General features: G+C 32.5%; 2 protein-coding genes across 5 annotated transcripts; one reads left to right on the top strand and one right to left on the bottom strand.

Moving 5' to 3' along the window:
• Positions 1-2,008: 2,008 nt before the first annotated feature.
• Positions 2,009-4,233, bottom strand: LOC18054820 (serine/threonine-protein kinase RIPK). Its single transcript, XM_006452746.2, has 5 exons — positions 3,584-4,233; positions 3,343-3,478; positions 3,077-3,213; positions 2,843-2,966; positions 2,009-2,736 (listed from the first exon to the last, which is right to left on the bottom strand). The coding sequence occupies exons 1-5, from the start codon at positions 3,968-3,970 to the stop codon at positions 2,150-2,152; spliced, it is 1,371 nt and encodes a 456-aa protein (XP_006452809.1). The 5' UTR covers positions 3,971-4,233; the 3' UTR covers positions 2,009-2,149.
• A 7,877-nt stretch (positions 4,234-12,110) lies between these two features.
• On the top strand, positions 12,111-15,933 carry LOC18054819 (thiol protease aleurain). Of its 4 annotated transcripts, none has more exons than XM_024177534.1 (8): positions 12,112-12,627; positions 13,928-14,043; positions 14,163-14,236; positions 14,314-14,578; positions 14,742-14,873; positions 15,077-15,112; positions 15,216-15,351; positions 15,611-15,933. In XM_024177534.1, exons 1-8 carry the CDS (start codon positions 12,309-12,311, stop codon positions 15,646-15,648), a joined length of 1,116 nt encoding a protein of 371 aa, XP_024033302.1. In that variant the 5' UTR covers positions 12,112-12,308; the 3' UTR covers positions 15,649-15,933. The 4 variants fall into 4 exon arrangements, with proteins under 4 accessions (XP_024033303.1, XP_024033302.1, XP_024033301.1 ...); XM_024177533.1 differs by having other exon boundaries at positions 15,077-15,118; XM_024177535.1 differs by lacking the exon at positions 15,611-15,933 and having other exon boundaries at positions 12,111-12,627; positions 15,077-15,123; positions 15,216-15,309.
• Positions 15,934-16,083: the final 150 nt, after the last annotated feature.

Raw genomic sequence — 16,083 nt, 5'->3', positions numbered from 1 at the left:
TTCATATAATAGAAAATAAATTTTATTTAATGTGGGTATTAATAAGAAAAAATATTAAAGTTCTATTCAGATGTTTTGCCATTTAGATAAAAGTCGGAATATTTAACTTTTTTCATTCAGATCTAAACATTTTAGAATGAGATGTAAGTGATAAAAATAAAATAAAATAAAAACTGTAAATGTCTGAAAATAATTAAGATTTAGACTTCAACTAAAAAACAAACAATCCCTAAGATAGAACATCATCAAACATACCTCTTGAGCTCTAATTACCGTCCACTTTCACTCTTGTGATGTTGGCTCTTTTGATCAATATTAGTAGAAAAATATTTTCGTTAGGAAAAATAACGTAAGTAGTAAAACTAATGGAAAATGATAGACATATAAAAATTAGAACAAAAAGCAGGGATAAAAACACAACTGATAAAATTTCTTTGATTTGTTTTTTAAATTATTACATCTACACATTTGTAGTGCACTCAAGAAATCTACCAAGGAATAACTTAAAAATCTACTCCCACAATTATTGGGGAGATATCAACCCTTTGTATAACTGATTGAGGACTTGAATTCATACACTCGATGTTGGTGATAAGACAAATCACTTGCATGAATTAATTTCATATTTAGGTGCATGTTTCATTATTTTATTTGTTTTGTCTAGTTTTTTTGTCTCTATTTTTGTGCATGTATTATTACATCAAGAATTTTAAAATATATCATAAATAATACAACTAATTAATGCATGCATTATATATCACATATGTAATTAAAATTAATATAATTGTAATTTGTATGGTGGTTTTTCAACACAAATACATATACGAATGAATATTATTTATTTATTGTATAACTAAAATAATTCATCTCATGTATTCTAGAATTTCTCCGCTGCTTCAACGATAATATCATATTTAAAAATGGGTTCACTTTCACCCGTTTGAAAATGTTTTACAAGGGTAGTTGGCTGTCGGAAACAAAAGTTGATTTCAACGAGCCGTCACTAACGTACACTAGTTGTCACACAAACGATAATTTCAACCACTCCCGGTGGGTTCCTGCAATCGAAATTAGTCATATTCGACCGTATTCTCGTGTCCTTGATGGAATTTCTCATTCTAGAAAATATGCATTCTGTGGCACTGATGTTCCCTTCTCTTCTCCAAACGTCTTTATCTTGCCCTTTGAGATGCAAGACGCGTTAACTACATCTATGTTGTGTGGTACTAAAACTCTTTATCAATGTTCACACCCTAATCAACACGTTTACCTTAATTCGGACCAACAATCAAAAACATACCTAATTTACGTTTTTCATTTCACAACTAAAATAAAGGCAGTTTTGCTTCTCTTGCTTGCTAATACATGCTACACAACCTCTCAAGTCAGCTGGATTCTTGCTTTGAATTCAATTTCCTAATTCAGTAATGCGTCTAATTAATTTAATCTCAAATCCTATTTATTTCCATGTTAATTAATTTATTAGCAGACTTCTAGTGGTTGTTTTATGGAGATTAATTGATAAAGCCAGACAGATCTTCTTCACTTTCCCTGTTAATTGCCTCAACTTGCGATCAAAGGAAAGGGAACCAAGTGCGTGACACTAATTAAAGCCGGGGATATCCGATATTAATTTAATCTTCAGATTCTGCATCCTTGATCAAAAGAGAGAGAAAAAAATTGTGCCCACATTATGGTGGACATAGGCTGCTCTATAGACTATAGGCAGAACTATGTATGTAGAAAAAAGGGTTGGTGGGATTTAATCAGAAATAGCGTCTCCGCGTTGTATTAATTCAAACTGATTAGCTGTAATCGATCGATAAAGTTTGAATGTTACATGCCTAATTAGTTGGTCATTGGCCATACAATTCAGAATTGGTCTTTGGCTTAATAAATAAGTATACAATTAGGTTGTTCATTAGCTGAGTACAATTAAAATAATAGTAATAATAATAAAGATCCTGTATTTCAAAGAATTAATTCTATAAAGAAAAAGAAAAAGAAAATTAAAAAACTCCCTCACAAGAATTCTTACACTTGGGAGAAATATTCCCCAGCACTCACACTTAGCAATAATGCATTCACGGGATACAATTCTAATTCAGTGTCTCTATTTACAGTATGATTTACGGTTCTAATTAGTACTCTATGCTCCCTTTGAGCTAGGGTGCAACGGAGACTTGGGCCCATTTCTGGAATGATCATTTTCAGATTGAAATGTTCGGGACCTCGGTGATCTCATATGACGTCTACGGCCATTGACAATGTCATTGTGCAGCTTGTGATTTTGGCGATGGTTGCCCTTCTCTTTCTTTGTTTCCTTTTTGGCTTCACATTCCTTTAAATCCTCCTCATTATTATTTTTATCGTTGTTACTACTTTCAGTTGGGACAGTGAACACAAATGTCCCAATGGCAATGTCATCATCAAAGTCCTTGAGAGGCTCCAATGTCTTGACAACGGTACTCATTGTGGGTCTTTGCTTTGGCCTGTGGCTAAGGCATTGATAAGCCAATGCTGCCGCCTTTCGAGCACCGGTTTCCGAGTACTGGCCTTCGAGTCTTGGATCCATTATCCGGCCAAGTTTCCGCGCATCATTCAACATTGGCCTCGCCCACTCTACTAAGCTCTGCTCTCTTTGTGGACGGCTCTTGTCCACTGATTTTCTCCCAGACAGAAGCTCCAATAGTACTACTCCAAAGCTGTACACATCACTCATTGATGTCAAGTGACCTGAATTATACCCAACCAAACATATCAATATATCAGTTATTTTTAGAAAAAGATGATATCCAAACTGAGAAGGCTAATTATTAGCAAATTAATTAACTAAATATACCTGTCATGACATATTCAGGAGCAGCATAGCCTTGTGTGCCCATGACTCTGGTGGAAACGTGCGTGTCATCTCCTTCCGGACCATCTTTTGCGAGTCCAAAATCTGACAGTTTAGCGGTGTAGTCCTGGAGAAGATTATGAAAATAAATAATCATTAGCACATAATTAACAAAACTAATTAATTAACTCTATATATATAGTTAAACTAAAAGATAGAAAGAAAGGCAATACTTACAGAGTCTAACAATATATTTGAAGCTTTAAAATCCCTGTAAATGACAGGTTTTTCAGCGTCATGGAGAAAGGCAAGACCCTTTGCAGCTCCAAGAGCAATTTTCATTCTTGTTGACCATGGCAACGATACGGAATATCCTGCAAGCCAACGGATCATGTTCTTCACATGAGTTTCTCAGCAATATTATTGAGTAATAACAATAATTCAAACAAAATTAAACCAACCATCAGCTGGTTAATTTATTGATCAATAGAGAGATAACTTACTTCTGAATAGCTGATTCTCTAAGCTGCCACGTGGCATATACTCGTACACTAAAAGCCTATGTTCTTCTTCGCAGCAATACCCAATCAACTTCACAAGATGTGGGTGCCTGAGTTGCCCAAGAAATATGACTTCGGTCTATCAATAAGACACAAAAAAGAATGTCAAATATGATGGATATGTTAAACAAAAGCCATAGTGGAAGCTCCAATAATTTTACTTTTTATTAGAATTGATACTCACCAACCACTCTCTATGTCCTTGTAAACCTTCCAAATCCAAGTTCTTAACAGCAACAGGCTGAGCTTGCAAACCAGGCCTAAGCTTATCGTCAATGAATCCCTTGTGCACAGCACCAAACCCGCCTTCACCAAGAAAGTTACTCGAAGAAAAGCTCTGAGTGGTCACCTTCAGCTCGGCGAGTGTAAAAACGTGAAGATTTGAACCGGCCAGGGATATGGAAAGATCCTCGGAGAGTGTTGTTGAGCTGGGGTTACTCAAATCCACAAAAGAAATCCTTTTAATCGAACTTTGCTTCTTGACCGCCTTCTTGGGCTTGCATGCTTTTTCCTCCTCTTGAATGCTAAAACAATTTGGGACTATAGATCTCCACGTGATTTTAACAGTCATTGTCGTTGGTGATGGTGAATGAAAGATTCTTGATTAACGTTTATCGGATCCAATAATTAGCTCAACAATTATGCTCTAAATGGTGTGTTGGAGAAGAAATGGAGGATGTTAGGAGAGACTTTAAAGAGAAGAGGCGCCGATGAGAAAAGCCAGTATGAAATATTCAAAACACCAACTGCTCTCGCTTGCAATTCTTTTTTTTTATTATTATTATATCGACTTTGGAATTTTTCTTTGCATCATTCCATTTATAGGCATGGAATTCTTCAGTCTTGTACGCTTGTGTATACAGATGAGAGATGATTTAGGCGTTACATATATTATATAATTTGATTAATTGATGATGAGTTTCGAAGTCCACAAGGTTGGTTCAAAGACTGAAATTACATAATTACCCTCCTTTGACTTTTGGGTCTACTGGGGAAATGATGATAATGAACGAAATTAGAACTTTCGATGTTCTTCATTGGAACTACAATTGACACATGAAAATTACGTTTGTATCAGCAACATTATTAAGGTCACGAATCTTACGGAAGTCTAGACATGCAGAAAATGAATTGAAGTTCCCACCATGATTTATCCAATAACATTTGTCTAAACTCATTTTATTTCAAATTATCTAAAAATAGATAGAGAGTGAAATAAATGATTGGATGAACGTACCTCAAAAAATAAAGTTTAAGAAAATACAAATCAATCTTAATTCTATTCAATCGGTTATAACCCAGTATATATAATTTTTTGGAACAAAGAAAAAACTTAGATACACATTTTTTTATTAAAAAAATAATGTGAAAGCCTTTTTGACTTTTAATTTTTCTGCCGCTGTTCACATAAAATTTATAGTTATTTCACTATTCACTACTAGATAATAAAATGGAGAATTGAAATTTATGTATCATAATCACCACTCAGTAAATGCACTTCAAATATTTTTTGGATAAATTTTATAGTGTAGAACATCAACGACAGTGCCAAGAATTCGATATAGGGGGACTACGTTATACTAATTGTGTTTTTTTAAAAGAAAATTATCATGTCTAATTATTATTATTCTAAGATGCAGATTAAACCCATTAATTCGTTAATATTTAAAACTTTGAAGACTTTAAACTTTAGCTCTAATATGAGCTTGTAGTTGTAATTAGTTGATGGATTTGGTCATGGTGATAAATTCTTTAACAATTGAAAGACAGATAACATATATAAATTATCATTAATTGTCTTACTTTTAAATATTAATTAATAAGAAATATTAATCTTTAAAAAATTAAATAAATAACTTTATACGTCATTATCCTAGAAGCTTAACCATAATGAGCATTGTCTGGAGAAGAAGAAAAGGGGCAATTTCGACAAATCGGGAAATATGGTCTTCAGACTTCCTTGAGGAAAAAGGTTGGCAAGTTTGCAATACCGGGAATAACCTTCCAGAAGTTCATCTCGTTCTTTTTTTTTTTTTTTTTGTGGGTTAAATATATAATCCACAAAAGACAAAACCGCCCTCCATGCATAACGAGATGACACCTAACTAACGACAGCCGCGGGATCTGTGGACTTTTTCCCGCTCAGTGGATCGTATGGCGATGAAGCTTCCCAATTTGACTTCAAATATCAAAAGTGGGACCGTAAGACGGTAGGTGAGGGGTCAGGCTAACATCTGGTGAATGAACCATGAAAACCTGTTTAACGAAAATAATTAAATAAATTAAGAATAAAATCATGCAAATGAATTTGGTCTCGTATTGGTTGTTTACAATTCTGAACCTGGATAAGTGTGGCCGTAGGCCACTGCCTTTTGGTTGGCTTACACAGAATCAGAATATCCATGGAAATAAAAACCTTAAAACATCACTAAAAGACTCTTTAAATAAAATTTTATTACTGATTTGAAGAGCCACATTAATATTTAAGACTCCAAAAGATACTTCAATTAAAATTCTTCAAATAAGAGATGATTCTCTCTCTTCAAATTTGAAGAGTTGATTTCTCCCTCTTCAATTTATATTTTATTATTTTTCATTTGAGAAAAAGAGAGAAGTACTTTAATTGTTATTGATTTTTTCTTAAAAAAAATAATTATTTAATTAAAATAATATTAACTTATTTCTATTTGAAGAGTCTTTTATAGAATAACATATTTTTTCACTCTTTTATTTGCCACATAAGTATATATTTGAAGAATAAAATTAATAGAGGCTTTTGGAGAAATTTTTAAGGTGAGTTTTGTTGACCGTCGAGGGGCAAATTTGTCAATAAGGGAGTAGGTGAGCGCCATATTGTCATATCGTCACTCGAAAAAAAGTCAATGGGCATTATTGTAAACGTATATAACGACCGCGTAGTCAATGGCGACCTGAAAGTTTTTAGACTGGATACTTCTTCTGGAGCTTATGATATTCCTTGCTCTTGGTGGGCATAAAGGTCTTTTAAACAAAACCTAAAGCCCATTTCAAGATAAAATATAAATTGATAACATAGGATATCACACTAGTAACGTAATGATCCGTAATAATAAAAATGTTGGACCAATAATATTGCATATCAAATCGGAAATATGTTATCACAACTATAATTAATATTGATTCTAATCCAAACCTTGTAACGAAACCCTCATAATAAATAAACTAAGTGAATTACATAAAAGTTTATTTAAGAAAGTCAAAGAAGAACGTTTGAAAATAAATATTAAATGTCAAATTATTAACATGTTACGATCACAAATACAGAACTAATAAAAATATGATATTGTATTAAAGTGAGGATTATCTGACTCAACATAAAAAGATTAACATTCGAGCAAGATATTAAGGGTAAGTTAAATGGTTAATTAAAAATATAATTTAAACTGATCAAAATAATAATAATAATAATTATTATTATTATTATTATTATTATTATTATTATTGTTATTATTGTTGTTATTATTGTTGTTGTTTTGGAGTTGGGGGGGTAGAGGATGGGTTTCTCGATGTCAAGAAATTAGGATGAGGAAATCAAATAAACTACAACTACTCTCACCTTTTCTATGGAAAATTACCAAACAACTGTACATAAATATGAGATATCAAAAAAAATTTGAAAATTTTATATGTCATATTGACTTAGGAAAATTTCTTCTAATTTGACAGGCTTTTTCTATAATTAATTGCTTCTAACAATATCAATTGTGCAAACTAAAACATTGAGTATTATTGAATAAGAAAATCAGAAAAGTCTCATTTTGCATGCGAAAACTCAGAATTTGTTGACATATATATTTCCTTCATCCACCCTCACTTATCACATGCTAACGGATTAATCATGTTTATTGAATTAAGCTTAATGATGTTTAAATTAAAACTTATTGAAGCTTACGATCAGAATAACTATAAGATGAACTAACCCGACAATTTAAATTATAACGTAGACAACAAAACAATAATTAAGTAAATCCCATGAATTAATAATATAAGTCATATATTTACAACTCGAACTAGTTAATTTTAATAAAAATAATTTTATTTTAGAACACGTGGTGTAATGGTAAAAGGTGTCAGTTGAGCTACCCAAAGACTCTGCTGCTATAGTTAGTGCTCACTAAACCTAATCCCCGAATCCCAATCTAATCTTCATGCAAGTTGGGTTATATAGACGCGTGTAAAGAGTAGGCCAAAACATATCGCACGTGTAAATTTCGTTTGAAAAGAAAAACTAGTATGTAATGAGAAGCACGGAAGCAGTCTACGGAAGCGTGTTTGTACAGGTGATCCGCGCCGTAAATCTTGTATTACTCCGGGTCAAAGTCAATCTTATCATTGCATATTTTTCTTTTTAATGTTAATGCTTGTCTGACTAAATACGCTTTTGTTTTTTAACGTAATTTGTTTAGACTTGGACTTCCGTTAAGCGCGTCAGCGCCATGTCACCGTCGCCTATGAAGAGTGACGAGTGACGACTCTCATCGATACGATTTTCAATTTCCTTTTTTTTTTTACTCTTAATACTTGGACGCAGTCATTACTCATTATATATAACTTACATGGGTTTGCCCCTTTGTTTATGGAAGTAAAGGGCATACGGCACTGTCTACTATCGCGTAAAGGCACTTCTAGATACAGATATTAAAATAGATCTAATATCAATCGGATCTAATAAGATGCTCTATTATTTATGCGATAGTAAAAGTTTTGTTTTAGTAATTAAACTTTTTAAAATAATTGAGATAATTAATTGTTAATAGATGAATTATATTGGAATTGATGAATAATTTTAGTAATTTTAATAATTTTTTTTTAAATAGATTATACAAATGGCTTATATCTTTATTTATTTTTTTTAAGAATAAAACACTGCACTAGGAGCACTTCATGAAGCACAAATTGACATAGCAATAACACCATGTTGCATTAATTATGTTTTATTTCAATTTCAATTTAATTTCCATTGTTAGAAGTGTCGTCCAAAAGATTTGAAACTAAATAATTATATCATTTTTTTGCATGGAAAGGAAGAGGTTCATTTATTTTCGCTTCGGCGGCTTCAGAAAATTAAAACACAGAGACAAAATCCCTTGGATGGAATTGAGCAGAAATTGCTGGCCGAAGAGGTTGGGCTCTTGGTATCCAATGCTTATCATCTTGGGCTTTGGCAATATTTGCCGTTTTACGAGACCATTAATTTGGGCTTCAAATTGAGGCTATCTTGTCATACAATTCATGTCTTTAATTATTTAAATGATACACCGATCAGATGATAATTCTGGATTATTATTTTTTTAATTGTTACGATCAATAGACAAAAATAATTAGAAATTTATTTATGAAAAACAACCTCTCATGAGTTAAGGAGCTTGAATCTACGTCCTTCAATATATATTCAGATGCGAGTTACCATTGGCTAGTAAGACCTATAATGACTTAAAAATGATTTAAGATTGAAACCTTTGCTCATCTAAGACATCCTGAGAGGAGGGGGGGGGGGGGGGGGGAAGGAAACAGAAGAAGAAAGTTTAAGAAACGTCCAAGGATGAGTTATTATTCAATGATAATATCACAAGATTATGTATATGTAATTGTTATTGTTATTTGATAATTCTAGAAAAAAATTTACAACATGCCGTATAAGTGTTTGATTAGTATAGGCTATTAAATGACTATGAGTATTTATTTAATTTTATAATTTTTATCTTTTTTATTGTTGTTGTTTAATTATTTTTTAATAGAGTTTTTAAAAATTAAATAAGTTATTTATTCGTACTCAAATTTTAATTTTTGGAGGTAAATATTAAAATTCTTTTTTAAAATATTAAAATATTAAAATATCCGTTACATATTTGACAATTTTATTTCATTAATTTTAAATATAACTTTGAAAAATTCATCCATCAAAATAATTTTAAAATTTTTAATAAAAATTTTACTTACAATCAATCGATAAATTTTTTCATAAAAAATTATTAATAAAAATTATACTTAAATAAACTCTTTTATATTAAACAGAGCTAGTAACAACAGTATGGCTATGAGGTGCCACAGACTCTTCACACGAGTGAGAGTGGATTGGATATAGGCAAATTTTTTTTTTTTTGAGACAAATCTTATGTGCGGTGTACGATGATTCCCCCTTCAAGCTTCCTGGTTCCGAGTGATTAGGATTGATGCCACGAACATGGAATCTTGATAAATCGCAATATCAGAATCTGTCGATCTTTCAGTCAATTGTGGAACAGTGATCAGTGCTCTAATCAACAAAAGACACGTTTTAATCTGTACAAATTGCAATTAAAATATCTACTCTACGGCCTTTGATTTTCTCAGGGGCGGCGTTTTGTCTTCCTGTAAAAAATAATGCACAAAAAGGTCGATCCAGCCATCCCCCATAAGGCATTATAAATTTATAATTGACGTTAGCCGAGTTACGGGACACGGAGATGGAGTGGCCCCTGGCGCCTTATTAACGGCGTTATTTATTTTATTTTTTCAGTTTTTTTTTTATATTTTTTTTAAAGCTGTAATGTTATGCCATATTTATTTTTTAGTTTCTTAAGACAACTTGGTGTTATCTTTCGGAGCAGTCATAAATTAATGGTGCGTTTGATACTTTGATATTATTTTTTAAATTAGTGTTTTTTGTTTATTTTATAATAAACAAATAATTATTTTTTAGTGAATATAAAAATACATTTGATAGTTTATTTTTTGATAATAGTCTCTATAGTTGAAAAAGTGAAAATATATTTAAATGTTTGTCTTCGAAAAATAGTGACAATGAAAAGAGTTGGGGAAAAAAAAGTTGTATTGTACAATAAAAGAGTTTTAGTGGAGCCTATTAAAATAATAATATATGATTATTATTATATTTTTTTTCTCTCTTAACATAATAGCCTAATGCATCTATTTGTTATTTTTTGTAATTTTTTAAATTATATAAAAGTAAAAATTCAAGAAAGTGGCATTCAAGGCGGAAAGATGTTGGAAAAAAATACCTTTAAATTTTGCCTTTAAAGTAAAAAATATATATATTGCACTATAGGAATAATTTAAGAAGAAAAAAGTAGCTAAATTAAATAATATAATAAAAAAATTATTTGAGTTGGCCTACAACAATAAAGAGACATAGAGACTCGCAACAATTTTGATGACTTTTTATGCAGTATGGGCTTTTATTGTACACATCTCAAATTTTTTATCCTAAAAAATTATCTCAAATGATGTGTCATTAATTGAGTGGTTGATAATTCTTTATAAGTTGCAAGTGAATTAATTATATTATCTCACCAACCAATTGATAAATGACACATCATTTGGGATAACTTTTTGGGATAAAAAATTTGAGATGTGTAACATTACTCTTTATTATTTTCTACTTTTATGGATGGAAAGATAGGAGATGAGAATGATTCATTCCCAAAAGAATCCAAACATCGTCCAAAAAGGGTGCCACCAAGCATGTTTTTCATTTTTTAGTTTTTGAAAAACCAAAAACACCATTTTACAATCAGGACCATATAGGCCCTAAAGATTACCTGAATGAAAACATTACATAACTCATATGATTTATACAAATACTAAGTGTCTGTTTGGTATGGCTTATTTAAGAGCCATAAGTGCTTATTTAATCGTATAAGCACTTTTTAAAATTTTTTATGGTGTTTGGTTATTTTTTTAGTAGAGTTTTTTTAGCTTAAATAAGCTAATTTACCTCTACTAGCAAAAGCCCAAAATTTGAGCTTTTGGGAGTAGAGGTTATAGAGTTTTTCTAAAAATATCTAATATAAAAAATATCACACAATTTAATGGTTCAAAAGTACTTTTTTTATTGACAACCAAACACCCAATGACTTTTTGTCCAAAAGCTCTATTGGTATAAGCTCTAGTGCTATAAGCTCTATTTAATAAGCTGTACCAAACGGAGCCTAAATATAGTACAATATTATAGTTTAATATAATGTAATATGGTATAGTTAATGTAATACAATGTGATACAACGTGATGCATCAAATACACCCTAGATATTGTAGTTAGGATATAATAATAATACATAATGTTTAGTACAGAAAAATAATGTAGGTTTGGTGAAATGGTAGTTAGGCAAATATTAAGACTAATTAAGTAATGATCAAAATCAAATTTGTACAAATTAAAACAGTATATTATATTTGGAGACCAAAATAATTTACAAAAGCTACATACCAACTACTACCAACTAAATTATATTATCTTGAGTGACCATGTAATGGAAAAAAAGGAAGGAAAGGGAAAAAAAAATTGTAATGAATGTTAAAGTCTCACACTTTTTAGTCATAATATCTTTTTCATATTTCAAAATTAGCGACTAATACTCCTAGCATCAAATAAACTTAATGACTGAAGGATATTATAGTAAATATCTACTTTAGAAATATTTTTATAACTGATTGCAACCGAACCCAAATATACGAGCTCATTTAAAGCGAATTGAGCCTATTTTGTGATAAAAATGTAAGTAAAATATTTTGTACGATTACAAATCATTCCTATATTAACAGAAATGAACGCTATAACGGCAGAGAAAAAAACCGTTACGACGACGTGGAGGAATTTCACGAGAACGTCATGGCGCGCGTCAGAGTTAGTTCCTATCGTCTACAATACGACAAAGCCAGCTTAGACGCCCATAATAATCTACAAATTTCCAATCCATCCCTCAAACTGAAAATGATACGGAATCTTGAGTCTTGACTTATCTTACACCCGACGAGGCATCTCATAATAATAATAACAATAATAATAGTGTTCATAGACTGCATTCATTTAATCCGAAGCCCTTGAGTGCGGTGCACTCTCTCCAAACAAAACAGACACAATCATTAGGCATGGCTCGCCCTGAACATTTGGTCTCGTCCATCATCTTGTTGCTTTGCTGCGCTGCCGCAGCATCAGCATCAAGCTTCGACGACTCCAATCCGATCAGATTGGTATCATCGGACGGTCTCCGTGACTTCGAGACCTCCGTCCTCCAGGTGATCGGCCAAGCCCGCCATGCTCTCTCCTTTGCCCGTTTTGCTCGCAGGTATGGAAAGATTTACGAGTCCGTTGAGGAGATGAAGCTCCGGTTCGCGACTTTCTCCAAGAACTTGGATTTAATCAGATCTACGAATCGTAAAGGCCTATCTTACAGGCTCGGGTTGAACAGTAAGTTTTTCATTTTGATTGGTCTGTACCTCAGGAGCCAGTCAAGCCATCCGATTGCCTAGATTCCTGATTGGTCTGTAGTTCACGTTATTCACGTGCTTTCCTATAACAATCTACGGATGAGAAATGATTTTTTACGATTTTATTATTATTATCGTTATATAGTTTTATGCCCATATTTTTACCAAAACTCAACTTGATGATATAAATTGAATGTGTGAGGACCCAAATCCAAAAACACAACCCAATTTAATTAGGATAAAACAATATAAACTCTAATCCTCATCAAATTCCAGTATTATACGATGAGAGATAAATTTTTTTAACTTAATTAGACTGTTTACCTTAATTATATTGTTTTTTTTTTTTCATATAGGCGTGTTCTTAATTATTCTATTTGATTTGTATAGTGATTTTGTACAAATATATTATTTCTCATCATAGTAACTAGTATTTTGTGGTCTTTCATTTCTTGGGAACCAATCATAGATTGATGATGCTTTAACTTACGTAGTGATTCTATAGTTCCCTCAGTAGATTAATCACGGACAGGGGTGGCAAAAAAGCCCGGGCTGGCCAAGGCCCGGCCTGTAAGGATGGGCCCAGATATAGGCTCAAAATTACAAAGCCCACATATATTGGGTCTGGACAAAGGCTTAGTAAAAAAGCCCGGACTTGGCCCGGGCTTTTTAAATTTATGAATAAAAAATAAATTTAATTTAAATAAAAAGAAAAAATTCAAAATATTAAATTAGTTTAATTTTTTATATTAGTATTTGTTATTTTATTAGGTTGTATTACTAATATTTTATGTATTGGACTTTTATTCTATTTATATATTAGATGATTATCTTTAATTTAAATTTTTTTCTTAATTTAAAAAATATTTTATAATTAATTTAAAAAGCACAAGCCCGGCTCATACCCGTCTAGGCCCAGCCCGAGTTCGTTTGAATGATGTGGGCTTGGGCCTGGACTTTGAAAAGCCCGGCCCAAGCCCGAAAATTGCCATCCCTAATCACGGATGGTTATAGGTTATAATTGGATAATCAAGCTTCAAACTTATATTTTTTGGCATTCATTTGTGTATCTCGTGCAATCTAGTAGTAAATATTTATAGTGGAAATGAAAGAGGTATTAAAACTGTCTTATTTCTACTATTGGATTGTACAAAATAACGAGAATTTGTAACAAAATTTTAAGATCGTATTTACTAAAGTTACACCAGTGTTATTGATTGTTAATTAACTCTATACAATTGTTGTTGATGGCGTTTAAATGTAATTAACATAACACGCAGAGTTTGCTGATTGGAGCTGGGAAGAGTTCCAAAGGCACAGGTTGGGAGCTGCACAAAACTGCTCTGCCACTACAAAAGGAAATCACAAGCTTACTGCTGATGTGCTTCCAGAAACGGTAATTCTACGAAAAACTATTCTCGATTGAACAACCAAGATGACCATCAGTTTCTATAAGCTTGTATTTTGTATTATATAGAGAGGAAAAGACTGATTTTTCTGCTGCTATATGTGTAGAAAGACTGGAGGGAATCTGGCATAGTAAGCCCAGTTAAAGACCAAGGTCACTGTGGATCTTGCTGGACTTTCAGGTCAGCTTGATTTGGAATGAAATCAGAATTTCTAAACTGAGTTTTCAGTTTTAGTGCTAAATAATTACCTTTTGCAGCACGACTGGATCTCTTGAGGCTGCTTACCACCAGGCCTTTGGAAAGGGTATCTCTTTGTCAGAACAGCAGCTTGTAGACTGTGCCCAAGCTTTCAACAACCAGGGATGCAATGGTGGGTTGCCATCCCAAGCCTTTGAATACATCAAGTACAATGGTGGCCTTGATACTGAGGAAGCATATCCCTACACCGGAAAAGATGGTGTCTGCAAATTCTCATCTGAAAATGTTGGCGTCCAAGTCCTGGACTCAGTCAACATTACCTTGGTGAGTTTTATGCTGAATTTTCATTTTAAATGAGAGTAGAGTCTGCAGTACTGGGCTCACTACATGCGAAACAAATGAAAATCAACCATAAATAAATCAATCATAATCTAGAAACTCTGGATATGTATATGTTTCAAGTTTCATGACTTGTAAGACAATGCAGGGTGCTGAAGATGAATTACAGCATGCAGTTGGTCTTGTTCGACCTGTGAGTGTGGCATTTGAAGTAGTAGATGGATTCCGATTTTACAAGAGTGGAGTTTACAGCAGCACTAAATGTGGAAATACTCCCATGGTGAGTCTTATTGACTTGGAAAACGATACATTATTTTGATAGGCATTGAATGCAAATCTGTTAAAAAATGTTTTGATTTATGTTCAAAATCAAAATTTAATAGGGCATTCAAGTTTTGAAGTTTTGCAAAACAAATAAATGCCTAACATTATGGTCCAAACTCTCCAAACAACATTTCTCATTTTCTTTTCTGAACTTCTCAGTTGGTCAACATGTTACTCACGCAAGGAATGCTTAATGTAGACGTTGTGTAAATGATCCTTCACTTGGAATTATCACCCAAGCATTAACCACTCATCAGATGCATTTATTGCATTTCTAACTTTCGGGATTTTATGGCAGGATGTGAACCATGCTGTCGTTGCTGTTGGGTACGGAGTTGAAGATGGTGTTCCATATTGGCTGATTAAGAACTCTTGGGGAGAGAACTGGGGCGATCATGGCTACTTTAAGATGGAGATGGGGAAGAACATGTGTGGTAAGTTACTGTTACATCTAGATTGTCATTACCAGATCATTGCTCACAACTTAAATTATCAGTCATCGTCAATTTCCGTCATCATCAATTTTCAGTATGACCTAAGATATGATGTCAATAAAAGAAACAGAATAATGTAGTATACATCCGATAAGTCTTGATAAGTTAACAGAGTAGTAACAGATCTACGCATGAAATTTGAAACATTTAAATAGGTGATATATATTTGTGTTTGCTGATTTTACTGATTTGATTGTAGGTATTGCAACTTGTGCATCATACCCAGTTGTGGCTTAGTCTGCTCCTGAAGAAATAGTTGGATCTGGCTATCAGCAAGTCATTTGCTCATAAAACTTATATTATTTCACTCAAGCATGATAGCAGAATGGTTGGCTTTATGTACAAAATAAATTCGGAGATTAATGTCCATATAATCTACAATAGCAATGCATGGCTGCTTGATGTTCAAAATAAATTCTGAGATCTATGTCCATGTAAACAGTCATTGTGACTAGGACACCACCGATGTTATATATATTTTGTCAATGCAAGGTAGTTGTTATATGGAAGCTTAAACAAATATCAATGCATTGCTTAAAAAATTTTGTTGTCTTCTGCCCTAAAAAGGAACTGAGAACTTGCTGTGAGAATGATCGTGTGTTCATTGTGACATCTGCCTACTAGATGCCATTCAATTCATGCTCTCTACAGGCCTTTTCATTATCATAATTT

Source organism: Citrus clementina, unplaced genomic scaffold (assembly GCF_000493195.1).
Source record: "Citrus clementina cultivar Clemenules unplaced genomic scaffold, Citrus_clementina_v1.0 scaffold_1, whole genome shotgun sequence".
In the NCBI taxonomy this organism is placed as follows: Eukaryota; Viridiplantae; Streptophyta; class Magnoliopsida; order Sapindales; family Rutaceae; genus Citrus; species Citrus x clementina.
Note: the sequence above shows the minus strand (reverse complement) of the source record. Positions and strands in the feature narration are given on the sequence as shown.

Coding starts and splice junctions, on each gene's coding strand:
- LOC18054820 (XM_006452746.2), bottom strand. CDS start 3,970: ATGACTGTTAAAATCACGTGGAGATCTATAGTCCCAAATTGTTTTAGC. Junction 3,479..3,583: donor AAGGACATAGAGAGTGGTTG/GTGAGTATCAAT, acceptor TCTTATTGATAG/ACCGAAGTCATATTTCTTGG. Junction 3,214..3,342: donor AGAGAATCAGCTATTCAGAA/GTAAGTTATCTC, acceptor GTTGGCTTGCAG/GATATTCCGTATCGTTGCCA.
- LOC18054819 (XM_024177533.1), top strand. CDS start 12,309: ATGGCTCGCCCTGAACATTTGGTCTCGTCCATCATCTTGTTGCTTTGC. Junction 12,628..13,927: donor TTACAGGCTCGGGTTGAACA/GTAAGTTTTTCA, acceptor CATAACACGCAG/AGTTTGCTGATTGGAGCTGG. Junction 14,579..14,741: donor ACTCAGTCAACATTACCTTG/GTGAGTTTTATG, acceptor AAGACAATGCAG/GGTGCTGAAGATGAATTACA.